Genomic DNA, 22,773 nt, shown 5'->3' on the forward strand with positions numbered 1-22,773 from the left:
AGATGTACTGCATTGAGCCTCAGAGGGAAATTTTTTTTTTTATTGTTCAAACTGGAGACAACTTTCTGTAGCCCGAGCCTCACTAAAGGAATTTTTTTTTTTTTTTTCTGATCTGCGCCCAATTTTTTGGGCTGAGAACACGTGTAGGACCGCTGTGATCAGTGCTGGCAGGCGCTGCTCCTTATCATCAAATGAGTCACGATGGCTTTGATTAAAAGCCGAATTTAATTTAAACGATTGTCATCTTACCCGTTCAATAAAAGGCAGTGAAGATGAATGATAGCGAGGCTTGCCATGATTGATCCCTGACATTTAAAGATTGAATTCAGTGGCAGAAAGGACAGTCCACTCATGTGGAACACAGGTGATGGATTTGCAAGGCGTGTCTGTGTGTGTGTGTGTGAGAGAGTGTGAGAGTGTGTGTTCGGTGTGTGTGTGTGTGTGTTAGCAGTAACCGTTTTTATGATGCCTGCCTTTCACTCTTTCTTGCTGTTTATTTCAGTCTCTTTTGTCCTCTATTTCCCTCCATCTCTCTCCTCCCTCTCTCCATCCTCCAGAAAGGGAAGATGAAGGAGGCAGCTCAGCGGTATCAGTATGCACTGAGGAAGTTCCCCCGCGAGGGCTACGGCGAGGACCTGAAGGCCTTCAAGGAGCTGAGGGTGTCCCTGTATCTCAACCTGTCCCGCTGCCGCAGGAAAACCAACGTGAGCTACAATTTCAGCCGTCAGCCTTTTCCACTGTAGCCGCATTTTTGGGGAAATTTGGTACTGCAACATAAAAATACCTGTCAGGACTTCACAGTGCTATGCTGTCTGTGTTTTGTTTGAATACTGTTGGCAAGGTGATCAAGTAATGCATAAATAGCCTGAAAATATCATTGGACAAACAGTACAAGATGTGAAACTAAGATTAAAAACAAAACACAAACACCAAATGACCTAAGAGCTTGAATTGATTTTTCCCTAGTTGGGAGTAATACACAAGCTTTTTAGATGTCCCATGACGCACTCAGGCAGCCAAATTCCATTTAAGAACTTTGATTGATGAAACAAGCAATAAAACTGCTCAAAGCTCCGAGGAGCAGATTGAATCTATTAATTAAAACACCTAGCACTTTGAAATGAATTAGAGCAGCGCAGCCGTCCAGTTGAGTGACTCTGATTGGCTCGTTTATGGCGGCGAAGAGCTCGTGGAAATGGTCTGCCTCGGCCTCATAAATAACAACCTACTTGAGAATGATTCTGTACTTTCGTCCCGTCTCTGAAAATGCGCTGGTCAGGAACTCTGAAAAAAATCAGTGCTGGCAAATTCCCCTCACTTTGCTGTTTTTTTTCACCAAATTGCTGAATCCCTGCCTTCCTTCCTGCAGGACTTTGGGATGGCGGAGGAGTTTGCAACAAAGGCACTTGAGCTGAAACCGAAGTCCTACGAGGCTTATTACGCCCGGGCCAGGGCCAAGAGAAGCAGCAGGTAACGCGGCAAGCCGAGCCGGAGCCACGTCACGTCCACTGTGTTGCCTAGAGACCCAGTAATGAGACTGCAGTTAGACGTTTATTACCACTGACCTCCCGTTGCTCTCCTTTTATCTGTCTGTCCTTCCTTTTATTCTCAATCTTTTTCTTTTCTTTTCTTTTTTTTCATGCTCTGTTTCACTTTCTTTCCGTCTCTGCAGGCAATTCACTGCTGCGATGGCAGACCTGCACGAGGCGACCAAACTGTGTCCTAACAACCGGGAGATCCGGCGGCTGCTGGCGCGGGTGGAGGAGGAGTGCAAGCAGATGCAGCGCGCCCAGAGCAAACAGCAGGGGGCGGCGGGCGGCGGCCAGGACTCGGACCACGAGCCCGAGCACGAGGAAGGCGAAGACGACCTGGCGGACCGCAGCCTGGGCCGAAGCCTGGACGGACACCACGGCGCCCTCGAAGACGAGAGCCCACAGGCGGACAACAGGGCGGAGGCCTGGGCGCAGAGCGCCTACTCGCTCAACAGGACCCTGCCCGAGGCGCGGCCCAGTTCGCCCCCCGGCCGGCAGGGCCACAGGTACCAGCGGGAGCCCATGGCACAGCCGGGGCCTCTCATGCAGCCCACCAAGCAGGCTCAGATCGTCAAGACCAACCAGCACATGAATTCCCTCCAGACGGGGGGCCGACCGGCTGCCCGATCCCAGTCCCAGTACGCCCCCTCCAGCCCCCTGCCCAGCCGCCACATGTCCAGCGCGCTCAAAGCCGGTCCGGGTATCGATATCAGCCCTCTGCTGCCCCCAGTGGATGAGCCGGGGCCCAGCTACAGCGAGCGGCTCTTCCTGGCCGCTCCCTCCCACCACTGTGACTCCGAGGCTCTGACGCCGTCCCAGCTGTACGGCCCCGGCTCGACGAAAGCTCCGGAGAGGCTCTCGGCCAACTCTGTGTCCTCCCTGGATGCGCTCGCCTCAGCTTCGGGGGCACCTGGGGGCCCCAGCCCGGTCCAGGAGCTGCTGAGGGACCCAGCCTGCAGCACTACGACGTCCGGAAGCGGCAGCTCTCAGGTGGGCAACATGAGAGTGTCCAGCTCCACCAGCAGCCTGGCGTCCAGCAGCAGCCTCTCGGACAGCGGCAAGCTCCAGGGACCCGACGTCCGCTCTAAGACCTCCACCTCCGACAAAACCAAGGCAGTCTCCGCAGGCTCAGAGTACAAACCCAGACCCTTCATGGGAATCATGGACAAGACTGCCCGCTTTCAGCAGCAGCTGCAGCTACAGCAACAGCAGCAGCAGCAGCTGCAGCAGCAGCAGCAGCAGCAGCCACACCCAGGCCACCCTCCCACGAGCCGTAGCTGGCAGAGTCACTCCTCCGAGGGGCTGGTGAGCCACAGCATGGTCGCCATGGGGCTTCAGACCGTCAACTGCGAGCTACCTTACACCAAGCCGGGGCTCAAAGCTCCTCCTCAGGGCCCCGCTGCCGTCTCCGCCGGCATGCTCAACGGTATGCACGCCAAGGAGTTTACCGAGAAGTTCTGCCAAGTGGCCACCTGTTACAAGGAGTCTAAGCCAGCCATGGCCCTGCCGCACTCCTACATGGACGACAAGCCCAAGCAGCCAGGCTTAGCCCGAGATAATCCCGCCGCCATTCATGTAGCCTCGATGAAACCAAAGCGATCCTTTATAGAGTCCAACGTATAGAGGTGTTCTTTTTCACCCCACTGGAAGAGTGTGTCTCTCTAAATCTCAGAAACGCAGAGCCACTTCATGGTCAGGGTTTGGTTTCCATTTTCATTTGTACTTCGATTTTTTTTTTGCCGTTTGCTTTGCATATTCTTTTGGTTTTAGGCGTTGGATCTTATTATTTGAGAATGTGGACCAGAGGTGGCCATTTTGACTGGCGTTTTGGACTGATTTGGCGCATTAGCTGCCAGTGACTTCTGTTACACGACTCCCTGGGAGTCGGCTTAGCTGGAGGAGTTTGACCTGTCCCATTCCTCCACACTTGGAAACGCACAACTGTGCTCTATATGTACTTTGACCACTTCAGTTTTTTTTTTTTTTTTTTTTTTCTAACGTGGTGCATTGTCGGTCATAAACTGTCAAATACAGTGCTCAAGTATTGAGGATGGGTAATGAAGAGAGGGTAACGGGGCAAACCTGCTGCCTAAGCACAGAAGTGGGGTAGTATCCCCCACCAAACAGTGATGGCACTTTACTAGTGAACATAAGCCTTTTCGAGTGCTTAACACTACATGTACAGTTGGAATTCAGGTGTGGGGATTGACCCGTGTGTGTGTGTGTGTGTGTGTCAGAGAGTGTATGTGTGCGTGTGTGCTCTGTGAGTGGTGCTGTTGTTGAAGGACACCAATGCATAGGTGGACAGTAGAGGCTATTAGAGATGGGCATTCCTGTGTTTTGTAAGAGGGTATGCATCCTCACCCCTGTGTATATAGCCAAGCGATAACGTATTTTTTTTGCCTTTCTTTTCAGTGAAGGTCTGTGTCTGTGTAATTGACTTGTTCAAATTATGTGTATTTTGAGTTCTATTTTACCTTTTTTTTTAGGCGGGGGGGGGGGGGGGGGCGGCAGTCAGATGTCATTGGAGGTTCTAAAAAAACATTGAACTTGTTTGTATGTTTGTACATTATATAAATTTGCCCTATAATGTTTCAGAAAATTGGTTCCTCTCTGTATCTGCTTGTTGTTGCTGTCTAGGTTAATTTATTTACAGCGCCTATGGCTTGGTAATTGTAAAAGCAATATATTTTATATAGTTATTTTTGCACAGCTACTAAGACATTTTACAATAAGCTCTAATTGAGGACTTTTGGTTTTAAAGTGCATGCCACAGTTGCCGTTTATAATAAAGACTTTTAAAAAAAAAAACTATAATTACAAAAAAGATATTGGGTTGAGGGTCATTGGTTCTATTTTAATATGTATGTTACTTGCAATTGTTGCCATGTTTCCAGTATTGTGAGCTGTTCTTATCTGTAATCACATACTGTAATGGTGCATTACTGCCATACTCACCATGGGGAAATAAATTCCACTGTTTAAAATCTAATCTTTATTTATTGATATTTATTTATAGCCACAGCCATTGGGATTGAGGCACGCGGATGTAGTCAGATGCTTTTGTCAGTTGAACATGGGTAAAACTACTAGTTGCTCAAAGGGCAGTCATTTGATTGGCTCAGACTCCAAATCTGCAGTGCAAAAGTGCACAACTGTACTTTTTAAAGCTACATGTCTTTGGGAAATGGGCCTTAAAAGCATTTATGATTATATACAATTACAGTTCATTCGCTCCCATAGCTCGAGGGTTATTATTATTATTATTAGTCACGCTGTACGGCAGTTTTCTGTCACCCCATGTGACTGGGATTTAACCATAAGTACCATATGTCTTCCAAATGACCACATTCTTAAATGAACAGAGGCAAAGAAAAGCTGGGAATAACCATTATTGATCATCATAGCATAAAAGCACATTTTATGTCAGCAGCATGTTGTTTTTCTTCTGTCAGTGAAGCCAGTTGATCAGCTCCAGGCGGACCAGAGGAGCTCTCCATCACTGGGTGGCTCTCCAGCGGCCGATGGCCATCTTGAGCATCCTGTTGGGGATGAGCAGGGTGGTCTGCAGGGGCAGGTTGGTCATGGGGCTGGTGCGGTTCTTGGCGCCGATCCAGCTCTCCATCGCCTCCCGTTCGTAGGAGAAGCCATCTGTTCATGCAGCGCACACATCAAAACACACAGCTTCCACACGCATCCACATTCTATTGCCATCACCTCTAAAGGGCATACTCAGCTATGCAGTCTTGGGTTCTTAGTTACAAAAGCAAGGGTGCATGTATTAAGCTCTCCGTTTTCACAAGCTGACAAGTCTTCTGTTGCCTACCTTGGGTTGAGCATGTTATAATAAAATTGTTTAGGATCACACAAACAGTTATTGATTGTGAGTTTTTAAAATCAGTGTGAAATTTGCGCTCCAGTATTTCTGCTGGCGCAGTTTTGTCTGGACGGTCAAAGGTCATGGCGCCTCACCAGCTGCGATGACGGGGTCCTTCATGACTTCCTGGGTGATGGGGCACAGGAACTCATCCGGAGCCGCCGAGCCAACCAGGGCAGCCCTCAGCTCCTCAATCTTACGCATAACCTTCCCGCGAAGCCCCACTGAATCTGAGAAAGAAAAAAAAGAAAAATGTAGTGAACGGCGACAAAGGTCACACTCAGTTTCACCGGGCGCACGTGCAGTGGTGCAACACGGCGTACGTCTCGAGTGGTTCTCATCCCAGCACATTCATTCTCACAGGCAGGCGGCGTCAGGATGATTCACAAGCTCAGATTTGCAGAAGCACACAAGTGAATGTCACCCCTGAGGATTTCCTCAGCGCCTGCAATAACCCTCTAATGGGCCTACTTCATAGTTTCCCAGGGAAGAGGACAAAATGGCCTCACTGGAAAACACCATTTAATGTAAGACTATAAGACTAGTGAGCATAAAAGGCAGCCTCAACAAAATTAATTCCATCACCAACTTAATGGCAAATAGAGTGGAGTAAATATTTCATCCAGGGGTAGGAAGGAGGGGTCACCTCTAGTAAATTAACCCCAGTGTGCTAATATTGGTAGCTTCTGGATGGCACAGGTGTGTCCCGACATCATGCACCTCATGCTGGGAGCTACGGTGATAAAGCCAGATAAATGTAAAACTTTGTGTCTGGCTCTTTCAGATAATGTCCTTACAATGGCTGCCTTTAGGTCCTCTCAGCTCAGCGGCTGCTTGGGCCTCATCTGCTGGCCGTCCTGCTGTGACTGGACTGGGGGGGGGGGGGTCTACTTGGTTAACAAAGATGGGGGGGGGGGGTCTAAGCAAACAGACCCTGTGCCTTCAATAGCGAGGATGATCCTTTCAATCAAAAAACTTTTCCCTCACTCTCCATGCTCTTTCATTAGGACCACAGCGAGGACCTCATCAGTATTCAGATGGCACCATCCACTCCCCCATCTCTCTTTCCCTCACACACACACACACACACACACACACACACACACACACACACACACACACACACACACATACACTACGCACACTCACTGATGAGAGAGTGCAGGAGAGCCGGGAGGAGACAGCTGTGCTGGTGAACGCATCACGTAGATGGCACCAGGTTATGATGACTTCAGCGTCTCAGTGAATTTAATTAATTAGCAAATGCCTGCAAGTCCCGGGAGGCGCCGTGGCCGACAGTCAAATGAGGCGGAGGGGTGGCGGTGGGTGGGAAGGGGAGTGGTGATTGGGTGATGGGGCGCTCCAGGGCTAAAACAGCTATAATCAAAATTCCAAACAACGCTGACCAGAGGTGCAAGGGCTAACAACTTCCCTGACGCCACAGTGATGGAGAAATCGCTCGCTCCGAGCGATCCTCCCTTCAATCAAACCATCAGGCCACACTCTTCTCGCTAATAATGTCACCGCCTAATCCATCATCGCTCCCTGTGGGGCTTACCTGGAGTCCATTTCATGACAAAAAAAAAAGAAAGAAAAGGTCAGTCGCCTCCATCCATTTACCGGTGATGCAGTAGATCTGACACCGCTCCGCTAAAAACCCCGATATCTGCACCTGGTGTTGCTAGTCTTACCCACAATTCCATGCTGCACATTTCGAACTCTTAGCACGGAACCACCCAGCGCATGTATGTCATTCCTCTCCCACTCTCCCTCATGTATTTATGAATATTTCATGCTGGCACGCTGCCAGAATCTTATTTATTCGATGTGAGCGCACGAGAGGCCTCCCTCGAGGATTGATAGGTAGCTGCCGCTGACAAGAAACACAACTTGTAAGCTGATTTATAAAAGACTGTCTGCTACAGATACCTTGACAAATACCGTGCAGCGCGCACAACAACACAACACTCTCGAAACGTACTACACTGCTCTATTGGATTCACTCAATCAAAACCCTCCATCACCATCTCCTGAACACTTGATCACTTATGCAGTCTGTCCTTGGCAAACTGACATCAAGTCACATCCAAATCTGAAACTTGAAGGATGTTTCTGAATGAGTTTCAGAAGAGCAAGGCAACGCTAATGACATGGCCTCTGTGCGAGGTTCATCCCCAGACCACACAAGAACAACAGGGCTTCCTCTCACCGATGTTCAGCTCTCTGCAGCATAGAGTGAACAACACGAGGTTCATCCCCAGACCACACAAGAACAACAGGGCTTCCTCTCACCGATGCTCAGCTCTCTGGCCAGGGTGTCTCTGGTCAGGCTCAGGAGCTCAGGTCCGTCGATGTTGTGGCCCTTGAAGGCGCTGACCAGCTCCTCCAGGCCCTCCTCGGCCAGCCAGGCGGCCACGTGCTCCTCGGCCCAGTCGCTCACCAGCAGCCCGGAGTGACCCGCGCACTTCCTTCCTGCCGAGCACAAAAACAGGAAGGGCCTCCCCGTCAGCTCCGCCCCCCCACCTCTCCCCCCCAGACACCCCACAAGACGTCCTGTTCCAGTGAGACTTATCAGATTCCTGCAAAATCCCCTTCCTCTGCATTCCACTCACCCCCCCCATTACACACACACACACACACACACACATTCACACACACACGCAGATTTGTCCTCTACTCTGACCACAGACACGCTCTCCTTTGCAGACATTAAAGGCCCCTCCACTGTTTTCTCATGCCGTCCCTCCCTACCTCTCCACCCCCCTCTAATCTGCTCCTCAATTTCATTTGCGTGTCCTGTGCATATTTATCAACCCCTCCCTCCCCCTGCTCTAGCCCTTGCCAAACTCTCAACCCCTCCACCGCGCTACGCTTCCACGCTTCTCTGGCCCCGGCAGGAGCCGGCTCCTCCTTATTGCTGGGGCCCGACCGACCTTCAGACGACTTTGGCTGGAGCGACCGTTCATTTTTCACCCCTCCACCGAGATAAAATAAAAAATAAAACCCATCCTCCTCCCCGCCCGGCGGGCCGGCTGGCTGCTGCTGTGGGGGCCTGGCCTAATGACGGCCCCGCCACTCCTCACACCTCCACAGCCTCCCGTCATTAGACAGCTGACTGACTGGGCCCCGGCCGTCTTAGATGTACTTCTCATTAAACGGCCTCTTGTTTGCTTTCCCAGCACCGTATGCTATCGCTCTTCCTCTCCTCCTCCTCCTCTCTTCTTCCCCTCCTCTCCCTTGCTCTCTCATCCTCTCTCAGTCTGCTACCAGCTCTGCTTCCTCTGCCAGGTTCCCTGTTTTTTTTTTCCTCTTTTTTTCCTCTCTACCCCCTGACTAATCTTATGCAGGTGCCGGTGCTGACATGAGAGTGATGTTCGGCGAAATTCCGCAAAAACACACTTAAGCGAAAAGATGAGGATTTTTCGTTTTTTTCTACTCCATCAAGGAGGGCCATTAAATCATTTAAAGGCGAGTGTCAGCTTATCAAGTGTGCATGCATGAAATGCCTCCCCCATCCCAGATTCTGATAGAGCAGACAAGAAGGGGGGGTAGGCAGTAACAGGCTAAGGGGAGGGGAGGGGTGTTATGTAAACATCTCCACAGCCCAGAGCTGAGCTGCAGTGCAGACACTGGCCTAAAGCTCCAGATACGGATCTATGCCAGAGCGAGCTCCAACATCCTGGACTCTTGCCTTCTCTCAGACGAGCCTCCTCTTCATCTTATCGCAATTTGCGCATCATCATCATTTCACTGCCTTCTCAACTCCTCATCTAATAATGGCCTTTGCCAGTGGACTACCGGGTCTGAGAGATCTGGCACTGGCGTTCTGCTCTCCTCAGGAGCTGGCTGGTTGAGGACAGCAGATGCAGGAGGGAGATCTGTCACGGCTAAGTGGGGCGCAGTCACAGCACTCTTACCTTGGCACACAGCAGCTGGTGCTTCTGCTAGAGGGAAATAGATTTTTTAAAAAATCATTAATGTGATGTCAAGAAGTATGTGGCATAATTTGATCAAAATCAAGATGGCACTACAACTAACTTAATGATCGTAAAATGTAATTGAATTGTGTTTAATACGAGGGCTCAAATATTTAGAAATGATACAGGCCAAGATCATTTTCTTTTGACGATGAAAGGGTGCAAGGGTTTCTTCCTTAAGAAGAAAGTGCTACCAAAAATCTTGGCGCTAACTACTAGCTCCTTGGGTTCTGCCAATCTCCTCTCTGCCCTGCCCTATGCCAGCATGGGTGAGCCACAGGCAGATGGGGGAGGAAAGAGAGGGGCACAGAGACCTGAGGGAGAAGAGTTCAAGTGTACACAGGCCTCTGAGAACAATGGCTACGTTGGGTCGGAGGAGACTTCATAATTCCCCATTAATGAGTCTGGCCTTGGTCTGCTCTCTCTCTCTCTCTCTCTCTCTCTCTATCTCTCTCTCTTTTTCTCTCTCTCTCTCTCCTCCCCCAATCTTCGCCTCTCAATTGGTATGCAAGCAGCACCCACAGTGATAATGAGACTGTCTGACTGATGGGAACTACACAGGGGCATTAGTGCTCACTGGGGACCAGACAGACAACACCCCAGGGATTTGTCACTGAGGCGAGCAGCAGCAGCAGCAACAGCAACAACAACAACAGCAGAAGTGTTTGGGGGGGGGGCTAATGGCTATGACAAGTCATCAGTCATAAGCCGCCATGATGGATTGCGCCCACCACACTGACCGCTCAAGCCGTCCCCCAGTCGCCACACGATCACCGTATTGTCCATGGAGCCCGAGGCGAGGTAGGGCAGCGAGGGTGAGAAGGCACAGGCGGTCACGTACCTGGAGGACGGTCACATCACACCAATGGGAGGGAGGGAGAGAAGGGGGGGAGAGAGAGAGAGGATGAGTGAGCCAGGGTCAACAGCGAGGGACACGGACACAGGGGAGAAGGAAGCGCGCTGTTTTACCTTTCGTGTTGGCTCAAAGTGTGAAGCAGAACTCCCTGAGACTGCGAGGGTGTGAAAAAACAAACATTTACTGAAGGGTATGTGAGGAATGCCTCTGTGGTCATAACAAGTTGTGAGCTGTGGGTGAGTGTGTTTGAGACAGTGTGTGTGTGTGTGTGTGTGTTTGAGACAGTGTGTGTGTGGGTTTGTGTATGTGCCATGCGTAGGTGAGTGACTGTAAACAGTGCTGACCCTTACTAGAAAGGCGTCTAATAACACTTCATGTGCGATTTACTCACTCCATCATACAATGTGACCGTTTTATCCACAGATCTGGGGGGGGGGGAGGAAAAAAAAGAGAGACATGATTACAGTCACCAAGGACAGATGAATATTTCACAAGCATGGGCAAAAGGGAAAAGAAACAAATGGACTCTGTGATCATCATCATTTACAAGATGGACAACCACTGATAGTTCCTGTCAAAATGGAAGAAGACGCCTGTTCTTTGGGAGGAGAGACTGATACAATCTCTCCTACGAGGGGCAACTGAGCTACACAATCACACGCCTATCTGTGCCTTAAATCATCTTGTAGGGGAAACAGAGTATGACAAGACAGATCCACCTAGTGGTGGAACGGGAGAACAACAGGCCCGGGGAGCCAGGGAACAGCTGCACCACTCAAAATACCGCTCAACAGAATTCCCGTTAACTCTCTCAGCTGTGGTGATGTGACCTTCCCGGTGACTCGCCTTAATGGAGAGGTAATGAGTGATAACGCAGGGAATCCAGAGGCCCACACCGGTTGGCGACTACACTATTTTGGACAGCAGAAAAAGAGAGAGAGAGAGAGAGAGAGAGAGGGTGAGACAGACAGAGAGTACTTACCCGGATACAACCAGCTGTCCATCACTGGAGAAGGCACAAGACACCACCGGGCCAGATTGGGCTTTTAGAGTGTGCAGCAGCTGCATATGACAGCCTGTGGATCAATAGTCAACACACACACACACACACACACACACACACACACACAAAAACACAAACATCAATAGGCTGTGTGCATCTGTCTCAGTGTGTCCTGTTTGCCTTGGCAGACACTGCTGGACTAGTCCTGGCAATACATCACACAACACTCACTTCACCTCTGAATGGCACAAAGATGTCTGCACATCTAATGTCCTGGCTTGCTTTCACTCGCTCACAGTGATATTTAGAATTGATTTTAATGATTTCTTTATGGTTTGCTATGGCCAGGCCCCTGAAAACTACTGGGAATTGCTTGGCTATTGTCACACTGAAAGAACTATGTCAGATAGACTATTCTTGGATTCTCAAAAAAATATAATACTGGCTAGCCTTAGCAAAGACTCACTCACCTCCTTACATCCATCCATCTTGTCTTTTCAATTATTTAAACAACTGAGGGGAAACTGTCTGAAACCAAACAAATACTTTATATTACACTACCACGTGACCAGTGTGCATCAGTCTTATTCCAGTGCATTTATCCATTTGCAATTATAAAACAATTATTTATATTTTGTCAGTGAATCAGTCATGTCCTCTAATACATCACTGAAAAAAAGTGCTATACTTTATCATATTTCCTGGGATTAGTTGGATTGGAGGATTATAACTGATAAATTACGGATAGCTGTGTCACTGTAGTCTTTCTCTGAGCAGATGGAGAACCTCGCTGTGAGACACAGTAACAGCGATGCCACAGAACAGACGCCGGTCCGTGGGACTGTTCCTAAAGCCCACATTCGCCCATGTTTGTTAAACACCCATGTGGTCTGATAGGACTGGAAATAATGAGCCTCAAAACACAAAAGTGCACTTTACAGTTTCCCCACTATTGCCTGTGAACAGGGAGTAATACTCCTGTGCACGTCATGACTGCCTGATGGGTGTGTGACCAGCGCCTGTCACACACTCACGCACACACCCTCTCTCTGCCTGTCATCTCTCTCAGCACAAAGGCTCCACGCCTGTCCCAGCGGGACATGACACTGGACACACATCTCTGCCAGCCACTGGCGTTTCCACAGCAACAGAGACAGGTTAGTCACTGACCTGCATGTACACCTACACACACACTCGCACTTTCTCTCTCTCTCACACACACACACACACACACACACTCACACATTCAGAGCAAGGCTGGAGAGATGCAAGACAATGCCTGTCTGTCAGGCCTTCATTCCCACTCAGTATTCAGCCCTGTGTTCCACGGTGCATCATTTTGGAAGCACATTCTACAAACACTAGAGATTAAAGCAGGAGAAGATGCTGCTTATGCCCAGCTTCTTTGAATACAAGATCCAATACAAACAAGTTAGAGAGGCCAGCTGAGACATAAATATAAATATAAGTATAAATAAAAAAAATAATCATGACCTCAAACACTCAAAGGAGCTTTCAGAAGACAGATCCCTCCATTACACACTAAAGCAAGCGCGCTTAGAACCCCCTGCCTGTGTAGGATGGCGCGGACGGACCCGTAGGGGGGATGAGTTGGCGTCTGGCCTACCTGCGACAGCATGCTGAGAGATGATCCATATCTTCAGCTGGCTATCCTGCCCACAGGAGACCAATCGAAACTTCACCCTCTCTCCGTCTGTGATGCAGGAGAACCCATGAATTAGCCACAGGCAGGATAAATAAATAAATAAATATAAATAAATAAATACGTAGAGGCAATGCTTGATTTGCTGGTCGGAGTTCGCCTGAGTGCGTGCAGAGTCAGATGACTCAGAAAATAAAATGTAAGAGATAACAGTGTTGCATTTAATGCAATTTAATCACATTTGAGAGGGACTGGCCCAGGCACGGGAGAGGAAACGGCAGCATAAGCACTAATGTTCTCCTGGGTGGAGGGTGAGGGAATGCTTTATCAGCTCTAAAAAAGAAGAACTCAAAGCAGAGGAAACATGATGCTTATATAAAGTGCCTGCTTTGGGATGACTGTCTGTTGACTCTGGGCTTGGGTGCAGACTGCCCAGGGGAAGAGGAGTGAGCCTCAGGGAGACTTTCACTAAAAATAAAGGACGTCACCTTGGATAAAGAATATAAATATTAAAATAAGAATCATAGAAACGTCTGTTTTGGGATTGTGGGGCCCTATGGAGCTGTTTAGTGGGTCTCTTGGCAGTAGGTTACAACAACACTGCACACTCACAGCTGCTGAGAGTGTTCTGTCTTTGTGGCGAAAAAAATAAGTACTTCGATTAACGTGTAACTGGATTCAAATTCCTGTGTAACAGCGCAGAGGTTTTTGCATGCAGCACTATGAGTGTGATGTTTTCCAAGAGACTAAAAGCCTGCCTAATAGCCAGTCTACACTGTTTGCCAAAATGTTGAGTCTTAAGAACAAAGCTGATCCTCTGAGGTTCTAATCCTCAACGAAGAATAATTATACACAATGTTCTGGCAACACTTAAAAGGAAAGGAAACTACTTACGACCTAAGCATATCAACAGCTTGGTTCATTTGTGTACCAATGGCTGAAATTAATATGACAATAGACAAAAACAAGTTATAAGGGAACAGAATGATTGCACAGCAATGCTTCTACCAATGTGAGAGATGGAGTCACACTGGCAGCAGGTAACTCCTAGGTCATGTGCGTCCTTCTGTGTGTGAAGCTGGACCAGGTCCAAGTCCCAGATCTTCAGATCTCCCAGAGTGCATCCGGTTACAAACATCTGGCCACAAGGAGTGAAGGAGCAGGCCGCCACAGTGGCCTCAGTGACAGCACCTGTCCTGAATGTACGTGAATATTACACGGTAACTGCAACATACATACCCTTTCAGAGCAAATGAAAATCGAAGAATATGCGAATGTGGGCCTACCTCTGTGGTGCAGGTTAAAAGGAAACGCATAGGGCGTAACAAAATGCATTACAGACTAAACGTAGCCTACGTGTTTCGTGATATTTATGTGGGTCTATTTACAGGAGTTCAATATAGATATACATTTCATTATGTCACCGAGGTATAGTATTCAGTATGATCACCTGCGGAGAGTCGTTGACTGAAAATCCCACAGTGCAACTGTCCCGTCGGATGCACCGGATAGAACTAAAGAAGAGTCGGGGGTGAGCGCACAGACTCTGACGGGGCTTCGACCGGGGTGTTCATATTTTAACATAATTTCGCCCGTGTCCATACTCCATATGATAACAGTAGCATCCGTGGAGCAGGACGCAAGGTAGTTTCCACAGCTGCTAAAACAACACCAGTGTACCCCATATCCATGACCCGAAAGTGGGGAGAAACGCAACTCGGAAAAGTCATTGAGGGAGTACACACGGACAGTCTTATCCCCGGAGCAGGACGCCAACAAAGTTGCCGAAAAGGCGCAGCAATTCACATCATCCCTGTGGTCTCGCAGTGTATGAATCGCCGAGGCCATTTTCAAAGCAATCATTCACCTGTGAATTCGCACTAATACATGATGCAATATAATTACACACACAAGATGGCGCAGCAAACACAGGCAACCGCAGCATTTGCCGAAGTATACTTGCGTTAAATATGATAGACATTTTTAATGCTTTTTATTCAATAGTAATGGTACGATGCTAAATGAACAGTGTGAATAAGCCTTGAGAATTATCTGTAATTTCGACTAACGTTGATATCATAATATCAACAAACATCAGGAGTTTGTGAATTTGGATGAGAATAGTAGCCTAGTCTAATGCACACATATTACTTCACTAACTTATCACATACTCTGAGGCGAAAAGGAATAGGTACAAGTAAGCTACATTCAGCGCTCGCTTACCTCCTGGTTTCTACCGAGGTGAATGTCAAGTGATTCTGACGCAGTGTTTATATAGCTTAGTGTGCACCGACCTTAGGTCGCTGTAGTCGTAAAAGCCTGTCTTATCGTTTCAGTGTATAAGCCTATCTTCATCTCCTGATAACAGTGTAGGTGAGGCACAAATGTGTTTGAGTCCTACTTCCATTAACAGAACAAATATGTGAGTTTAAAACATCGTTTTATTTGATCCGTGCCACACACACGCACGCACACACTAGTGAAAAATAATGCTCCTACAAAAAGAATGCTACATTTCCTCACAACATATTTAAATAAAATAACTTCAAGTACTCTGACTCCGGTACAAAAAGACTGTTCTACCTGCCCCGGCGGGCCACGACACAGCAAGTTCCAACACAGTGACGAATGCTTAGTGCCCGTATGTTTATGTGAAGGCAGGGCCAAGTGGATGCTCTGCGGAAAATGCTGTGCCTTGCAAGAAAGCTGTGTCTACGAAGATCCATGTCCGAGTTTGGGGCTCAGGAGGTTAGGAGAGCAAACAAATTATCCATGGAGTACACAATGATGTGTAAGTGAATGGACACTCCTCCATACACTCTAGAGAGGCGAGGCACTACCAGAAATGAGGGAGACCACAGTGTTTGCAGAGGATATGATCAGTACAAGCAAATATTGTCTAATACTGTAGCATCATCACTTGAAGACAGGTAAAATCCTACAGTCGTACTAAGGCATAAACAAGATCTGACATTTGAAACAATATGTACACCTCTACATATCCCAAAACGCGATGGAATATTGACAATAATGGACAAGTATGTACAGAGGTCATTGTATTTAGTCAGGAAGATACAAACATACATTTCTACACCAATACAGATCTTTACAGTTTTTCTTTTTTTGTATCATCTGATGCCCAGGAGCACAGAAAAGTGTAAACAATTACTTGTCTTGGCTTTATTTTAATTTTTTAAAAGAAAAACATTCCTCTGCTATTTTAAAGCATTTTTGCCGTTTTTTTTTTCCTTTTCATAGAAAATGAAAGACAGAACAATTTTACTCATAAATAATTAACATAAGAATTAAATACATTCACTGTAATATTAATTGCAAAGTTTAAAAAAGAAGAAGAGAAAACAAAAAGAAATCTATTTACAGAGTGAAGGGCTATCAGCCCACAGTTCCGATGGTAGTAGTTTCAGTGCTGTATTTGTTTTTGTTTGCTTGTTTTTTTTTTATTGTTTTTTTTTTGATTTTTTTAGAGGAAATGGTATTGCACTAGAAGACATCCAGTCACCTGGACCTGGTTGGGTGCCTCAGACTGTTCCCATCACAGCTGCAGTGCACATTAGTGTCCATCCAGCTGGCTGGATCTACTGCTCCACAAGTTGGTGCCTAAGGAGGACGAGAGGGACTCATTGCTCTGGACCAATGTTCTCGGAAGTGCTCAGCTCAGCTGTAGCAGAAGCTGGTCCTTTGTGAGGAGAATCAAGTAAGAAAAAACAAAACAAAAATCAAGTCTAGTTTGTTTGCTTCAACAGTTCGGGCCATCTTTTCTCGAAGAACTTCCTCATGTTGTGTCCCGCTCGACCGATTTCAGAATTGTCTTCGTTAAATTTCTCGCAGTTGTCAAAAATGAGGTTGACATCGATGATGAAAGTCTCAAGGTTCAGGTACCTGAAATGCAAAATTTGAACAGTCACTCCAACATTATGTTACGAGTCTTACCGCATCAAAGGATACAGCATGGAAAAGGGTTGATCGACATGTGACAACATTTTTCTACTCACTGGTTATTGGCAAGTTTTTCCCTAATGGTGGAGAGGTCCATGGGCTTCCTAATGACTTTCCTGTAGCCGGGGACAGTCTTGCTGTTCACAGGGGTCAGAAAAGGCCAAGCATCCGGATGGCTCTCCAACTCAGCCAGAAGCATCCTGAAGAACAAATTAGCATTGTCAATGGTTATGAGTCATATATTTCTACCAACACTAAGTCAGCTATGCTATTACAATGCCTTAAGCAACATGCAACACACCAAGAAATCACTGTACAGCGCATATGGGCGAAGATTTTAGTTACCTGCACAAAGTCAGGTCTCTCTCGTTGTCCTGGACCACGACGGCAGTCTTCCCTTTCTTGGCGCTCACAGGGCTGTCTTGCCTTGGCTGGGCTGTGGCCGGGCTCTCCTCAGCTTTCCTCTTCTTGGCCTCCTTCGCTCCTTTCTTTGGAGTGCTGCTGCTGGTGCTCGCTGTGTCCTCCTCAGAGGCCTCTCCCGCCACGGACGGCTTCCTGTTCCTCTTCACCTCAGTGCTCTTCCTCCCTCCTCCACCCCCTCCTCCGCCGTTTCCTCCTCCTCCTCCTCCTCCTCCTCCTGCTGCTCCCCCTCCTCCTCCTCCTCCTCCTGCTCCTGCTGTGCCGGATGCTCCCCCTGCTCCCGCTGTGGCTCGGCTCTGCAGCTTCTTATTCTTCGGGGATTGACCACTCGCCTGGATGACAGACGATAAAGAGCAGCTCAGAGCAGACATCATTCATCCGAGACCTGACCTCCTCACACCGAAAGTCAGGCCTGCAGACTACCAATTGAAGCCAGGTGCCATGAATTACTTAAAAAAGGGGGCCTCATTTTTTTCAGAGCCGAATTGAGTATCATACCTTTCAACTTGAGCACATTTCAGGAGCAATTCCAATTCAAACACAATTCAACATCTTGAATGGCAGGTTTTATATTTGCCCTGAGCTGAGAGCGTGCTCACGCCCCGGCAGTGACTAAAGAGGTACAGTACCTTTGAAATGCAGGCCGGGCAGAACCAGTCTCCGTCGGGGATGATGGTGATCTTGGGCCGGTGGCAGTAAGTGTGGCAGCCCTTATCACATCCGTCGCACAGTAGCAGCAGCTCCTCGTTATCCCCCTTGCGGCACATCTGGCAGAACTGCACCAAAAAAAAACACTCATCTGTCTAATCGCCCATTTATTTGTTTCAATGTCTCTCTTAAACAAATAAGCCTTCAATTAATACCTAATGAAATTCATCGCTACATAGCCTAAGGGCTAGTATGGATGTTTGTCAGACAGGTAGACTGTGCCGTGCATTAAGAATGAGGCCACGCACCACTTTCATGATGGACCTCTCCCAGGCGATGGACTTCTGGAGCTGCTGGATGCAGAGGGCAAGCTGGGCAGCGCTGCGGACATCTCCCAGGGCCTTCCGCCACAGCTTCATGCCTGGCGCCACGTCCTCTTGACCACTATTATGTGGGATACAGAAGCCAGACCAGAGCAGCGGAGGTCAGAGACATTACTGCTACGCTACAGTCAAGAATTAAATACTCAAACAACAACTCAGCCACCAAGCCGGCGCAGGAAGCAAGAAGTTCACAGAGAGTCAACAGCCACCAGATACATTGAGTGAAGTGTCCAAGCAGCCCTACGTTTGGAAAATACACCATTCCTCAGAGCCTAGTGGCATGCTGTGTGCTGGACAATGAAAAGAGTTGTGCGTGCGTGTGTGTGTGTGTGTGTGTGTGTATGTGGGTAGGGTGGGGGAGTGAGGGTGGGGGTGTAGCAGGCCACAGCCACGATGCAATGGATTTATGAGTCACCACAATTACTAGCAGAATGCACCGTGGGGGGAAGGGGGTGTTGATTTCACAGACTGATCAGACACTATAGGCAAAATGGACAGCCTGAGAGTGAGACAGGACGTCACTCTCAGAGTGGACACAGTGACAAACGGGAACCACCAAAAGACCAGGATGCACACAGCCAGGAGGAGGTGAGGGGCAGAGAGTGCAGGGATGGGGGGTGAGGTGGGGACAAGACAGCGATGCAGGCTCCAGTCAGCAGGGGAAGCAACAGAAGAAGGCGTTGGAATGAACGGGGATGACCTACCCATCACCATCAGCACTACTGGATGGTGCAGGAGCAGGGACTGTGACTGTACCCACATTATCCAGCCTGATCTGAATGGTGGTGCTTAAGGGGCTCTTCAGGTACCTTCGCTCGATGTTGCGCTCCAGCTCGGCCAGTCGAGCCACGCCGATATCGAGCGGGTTGTTGGGGCGCCGCGCTATGCCGCCAACGCTGCCGTCCGGCCGCTCACCACCCCGCTCTTCGCCGGTGGCCTTGCCGCCCACCGGGCTCAACTTGGCCACAAGCTTGTGCTCGTGATAGACCAGGTCCTCCTGCTCCGACTGTGGCTCGGGGTACATCCAGCCCTGCAAGGGGAGGAGATGTGGGACACGATGAAGGTTCTCTTCTGATAGATTTCTTACACACAGACAAATTCACCAGAACCTTCTGTAGAGGAACCTTTGATATGTGAAGCCACGATCACTGACTGGGTTTTAGCAAAAGTAAAAGCTGCATTTCAGGTTAACAAAACTCTCATAAGCAGCAGCGCATAAGCAACTAAGAAACTACAGAAACCAGACAGCCCAAATATTTTCAAGAGTTATCGGTTTCTTTGGTAAATTATAGTATTTATCAGTATGGATCTCCGAGGTCTCTGTGAGGGACCCACCTTGATCTGCAGGCTGGCCGAGGTGACCTTCCTCTCCAGCTCCTCCACCTGCTGGAGCACGGTGATGTCCACCTCCATGGCTTGCTCCTCCACACACCAGCTCTCCAGCGTCTCCTCAGTCACCTGGTTCTCCTCCAGCTCTGCCACGTCGATCACTGACACTAAGGGTCAGCAAGCATGGAGTCAGTCACAGGGCACTGGTGAAAACACCACGCTCAGAACTGCACTGGAATGAACAGCTGAGCGGTGAAGCACCAATGCCAGAATTATGGTAATGCATCTCCTGACAAATTCCTCCTGTCAGCTGCAACAACTTCAGTGCTAAATCATTTAGCAGATTAGCAATAATAGTAGCAAACCAAACCGATACAGAACAAGCCAAATTAAAAACTAAACAAATGCTCTGCTGTTTACATAAGAGATCCAGACTTCTCTTTACACTCCATGTGAAGGCCTGCCTGCCTATAAAAGCCGGTATGTGTTATGGCAGTGGACTGACCCTCTCTGTGCTTGGCGCAGGACTGAAGGATGTAGTCCATGTGTTTCTGGAACTGCTTCTGCAGGGCCTTTTCCCTGATGCCCCGGCTGTTTAGGGCCTTCACCAGGCAGCGCAGCTCCTCCAGGTCCCCCACCCTCCTCCAGCCAGTGAGCATTTCTACACACACACACACACACACACACACACACACACACACACACACACACACACACACACAAACGCAAATAAAACAGAACATGTTACCACCACAATAAAATAAAACAAATGTAATTATCTATTTTCAAAGGATCCGTTTCTGTGATGAATGCCAGCGTGGCGTCCTCACCCTCTGGTATGGGCAGGGGGGAGGGGTAGTCCTGCGGTTTGGCCACCTCCACAGCAGGGGAGGGGGCGGAGGGCAGCTTGTCGCTGAGGGGGCCCGGAGACTCACTCTTACTAGTGGCCGCGCTGGGCGTCAGGAAGGGGTTGCCGTTGCCCTCTGCCAACGGGTACCCTATGCCCATCAAGGAGGGCAGAGGGCCGCTGCCTGGGAAGTGCATGTTTGGACTCATCATGGCCCCAGGCCACCCGCAGTAGGGCATCCCCATTAAATTCATGCCTGACTTCACCTGTGGAAATAGGAGCTATGAGCCAGAGGAAAGAAAGGGGAAAGCATGACTGCCAATTCAAAACATCGAGATAATTAAAATACCAGCAAGGAAATGCAGGGTGTGTTCCTTACAGTTGACCGGAAAAAGCCGTCAAGCAACCACCATCATGGGAAAATACACAAGCGTGCCTTGGCCTGTGCTCTATATTAATAGTTCTATAAACTTAACGTGTGCTTTTAGAAGCAATTGCATTTACAAAAAAGGCACTGTTCTAGATCTCGAGAGTGCTTTCCAAAACATCATCAAATATAATCCCACAGAATCAACATGAAGGGCGACAAGATGACAGATTGGATGACACGGGGGTGTGCGCGCACCTGCAGAGGCGATAATGGGAAGTTATTGATCGCCGAGGTGGAGCCGCCGGGGTTGCAGGGGCTTGGAGAGGCGGAGGTGGAGGAGGAAGAGGCGGCGGGTGGGGGGTTAGGGGACAGAGACGAGGGGGATTTGGGCCTGAGGGCACCCGAGGCGTGCTGGGTGGGGGAGGTGGAGGTGGCTGCCTGCGGTGCTGGTGGATGGGTGGGGCTCGCCGTCAGAGAGGAGCTGTCGCAGGGGGAGCGGGGCAGCAGACTGAACCAGTGGCCACTCTTCTCAGTCAGCACCCGGAAGAGCTGGTCATTGGGCAGGAGGGCCTGGGGGTAGCCGGAGCCCTTGCCGGGGCCGTTGAGGTAAGGGGCGCCGGCGAGAAGCGGGAGCACCGCGCTCAGGTCCGGCTTGGCTTCCATGGGGGCGGGCTGGGCGGATGCGGCCGAGGGGCTGCTGGGAAACGTAGTCGGCGTGTTGACGGGGGAGCCCGTGGACATGGCGCCCACGGTGGGGCTGCCGCTGTGGCTCTGCGAAGGGCTGCCCGGCTCAGGAGACATTTTGGCCACCTCCAGGAGCTTGCTGAGCTTGGAGAAGGAGCCGGGCTTCTGCAGGAAGAGGTTGAGGGAGTCCTTCTCGGCCTGCTGCTCGGGGGTCGGCGTCTCACACTCTTGCTTGACCTCGGGGCTGGAGCTCAGCGGCATCTCCTCGGGCGCCTCCTCCTCCTCCTCCTCCATCGGTTCCTCCTTCACCTGCACCTGCTCTGCCTTCCTCCCACGCTCCCGCTCGAGCTCCTCGGCTCCTGCGGAAAGATCATAAAAGCCCTTTAACGACGGGGGCTGATTCGAGACATGCATACTGATGGGAAGCATTAAAAGGTCACAAAAGCGTGACTCCTATGAGACATTTGCACCTGTTCCGAAGAACAGTTTCAAAATGGAGAGATTCCATGACGACGTAGTCCCATAAATGTAATGTTTTAATGACAATGTGTGTGGTTTCAATGTTTTTCCACATTTGCTGCCATATGGGTTTCACCTATGAAAGTGTGTTTAGTTGTCTATAAAGAGCCAGCGGTAATGTGTGAGTGCCTGACCTTCTCCACTCTCCATGCCCTCCACGAAGATGCCGCCGCATTGGGGCAGCACCCAGTAGCGACGCTTGTAGCGGTCCTGCCCGAACATCATGAAGCGCAGCGAACCGGAAGACTCAAACAATTTACGCCGGATCTGGATCTGTTGCTAAGGGATCGAGAGAGGGAGGGAGGGAGAGAATACAGTTTAATTAAATCCAATCAGAAACTCGCCCAGATATCTTATTAATCTTACAACAGATTTACACCACTATCTATTTGCTGGATACAGAACTAATCCTGTTAATCTGAATGATGTGAAAAAAAGTCTGGGTTTCGGTCATGTTATTCCCTGATTTCCAGTTAATCCTGCAAAAGCTTACCTTTGATAGTTTCTCTATCTGTTTCTCCAGTTCCTCTACAGTGGCAATCTGATCCACTTCATCCTGTATGGGAAAGTGAAACTTAATGGCAGTGGAGATGAGTGACAAGTAGACCAACAAACACATTAGTCATTCGATTATTCCACCCACCCACCCACACACACACACACACACACACACACACACACACACACACCATAGTGAATAACAACAGA

General features: G+C 49.1%; 3 protein-coding genes across 15 annotated transcripts in view; 1 reads left to right on the forward strand and 2 right to left on the reverse strand.

Annotated features, from left to right (window-relative positions):
• The window catches only part of tanc1b (tetratricopeptide repeat, ankyrin repeat and coiled-coil containing 1b), a 117,919-nt gene extending 113,395 nt beyond the window's left edge, over positions 1-4,524 (forward strand). For all 4 annotated transcript variants that reach the window (XM_031558172.2, XM_012836453.3, XM_012836452.3 and 1 more), the window contains 3 exons: positions 558-704; positions 1,370-1,470; positions 1,673-4,524. In XM_031558172.2, coding sequence (XP_031414032.1) covers positions 558-704; positions 1,370-1,470; positions 1,673-3,155 — 1,731 coding nt within the window. In that variant the 3' untranslated portion in view covers positions 3,156-4,524. The remainder of the gene's footprint in view (positions 1-557; positions 705-1,369; positions 1,471-1,672) is intronic.
• LOC105908028 (WD repeat, SAM and U-box domain-containing protein 1) lies at positions 4,513-15,234 on the reverse strand. Of its 3 annotated transcripts, XM_031558181.2 has the most exons (12): positions 15,132-15,234; positions 14,359-14,788; positions 13,917-14,104; positions 12,873-12,959; positions 11,225-11,318; positions 10,634-10,667; positions 10,356-10,396; positions 10,127-10,227; positions 9,327-9,353; positions 7,702-7,881; positions 5,505-5,639; positions 4,513-5,183 (listed from the first exon to the last, which is right to left on the reverse strand). In XM_031558181.2, the coding sequence occupies exons 2-12, from the start codon at positions 14,769-14,771 to the stop codon at positions 5,032-5,034; spliced, it is 1,452 nt and encodes a 483-aa protein (XP_031414041.1). In that variant the 5' UTR covers positions 14,772-14,788; positions 15,132-15,234; the 3' UTR covers positions 4,513-5,031. The 3 variants fall into 3 exon arrangements, with proteins under 3 accessions (XP_031414041.1, XP_031414047.1, XP_031414053.1); XM_031558187.2 differs by lacking the exon at positions 15,132-15,234 and having other exon boundaries at positions 9,327-9,350; positions 14,359-15,124; XM_031558193.2 differs by lacking the exons at positions 9,327-9,353; positions 15,132-15,234 and having other exon boundaries at positions 14,359-15,124.
• A 97-nt stretch (positions 15,235-15,331) lies between these two features.
• LOC105907948 (bromodomain adjacent to zinc finger domain protein 2B) overlaps positions 15,332-22,773 on the reverse strand; it is a 69,898-nt gene continuing 62,456 nt past the window's right edge. For 3 of the 8 annotated variants that reach the window (XM_042710619.1, XM_042710617.1, XM_042710618.1), the window contains 12 exons: positions 22,559-22,621; positions 22,200-22,344; positions 21,118-21,905; positions 20,476-20,773; positions 20,151-20,306; positions 19,652-19,812; positions 19,126-19,346; positions 18,242-18,377; positions 17,915-18,061; positions 17,211-17,617; positions 16,922-17,065; positions 15,332-16,808 (listed from right to left, as the gene is read on the reverse strand). In XM_042710619.1, the coding sequence (XP_042566553.1) occupies positions 16,652-16,808; positions 16,922-17,065; positions 17,211-17,617; positions 17,915-18,061; positions 18,242-18,377; positions 19,126-19,346; positions 19,652-19,812; positions 20,151-20,306; positions 20,476-20,773; positions 21,118-21,905; positions 22,200-22,344; positions 22,559-22,621 (2,823 nt within the window). In that variant the 3' untranslated portion in view covers positions 15,332-16,651. Of the gene's footprint in view, positions 16,809-16,921; positions 17,066-17,210; positions 17,618-17,914; positions 18,062-18,241; positions 18,378-19,020; positions 19,347-19,651; positions 19,813-20,150; positions 20,307-20,475; positions 20,774-21,117; positions 21,906-22,199; positions 22,345-22,558; positions 22,622-22,773 lie in introns of all 8 variants that reach the window. The other 5 variants (XM_042710605.1, XM_042710616.1, XM_042710610.1 and 2 more) reach the window with 2 other exon arrangements.

The sequence above is a fragment of the Clupea harengus genome, chromosome 2, assembly GCF_900700415.2.
Source record: "Clupea harengus chromosome 2, Ch_v2.0.2, whole genome shotgun sequence".
NCBI lineage: Eukaryota > Metazoa > Chordata > Actinopteri > Clupeiformes > Clupeidae > Clupea > Clupea harengus.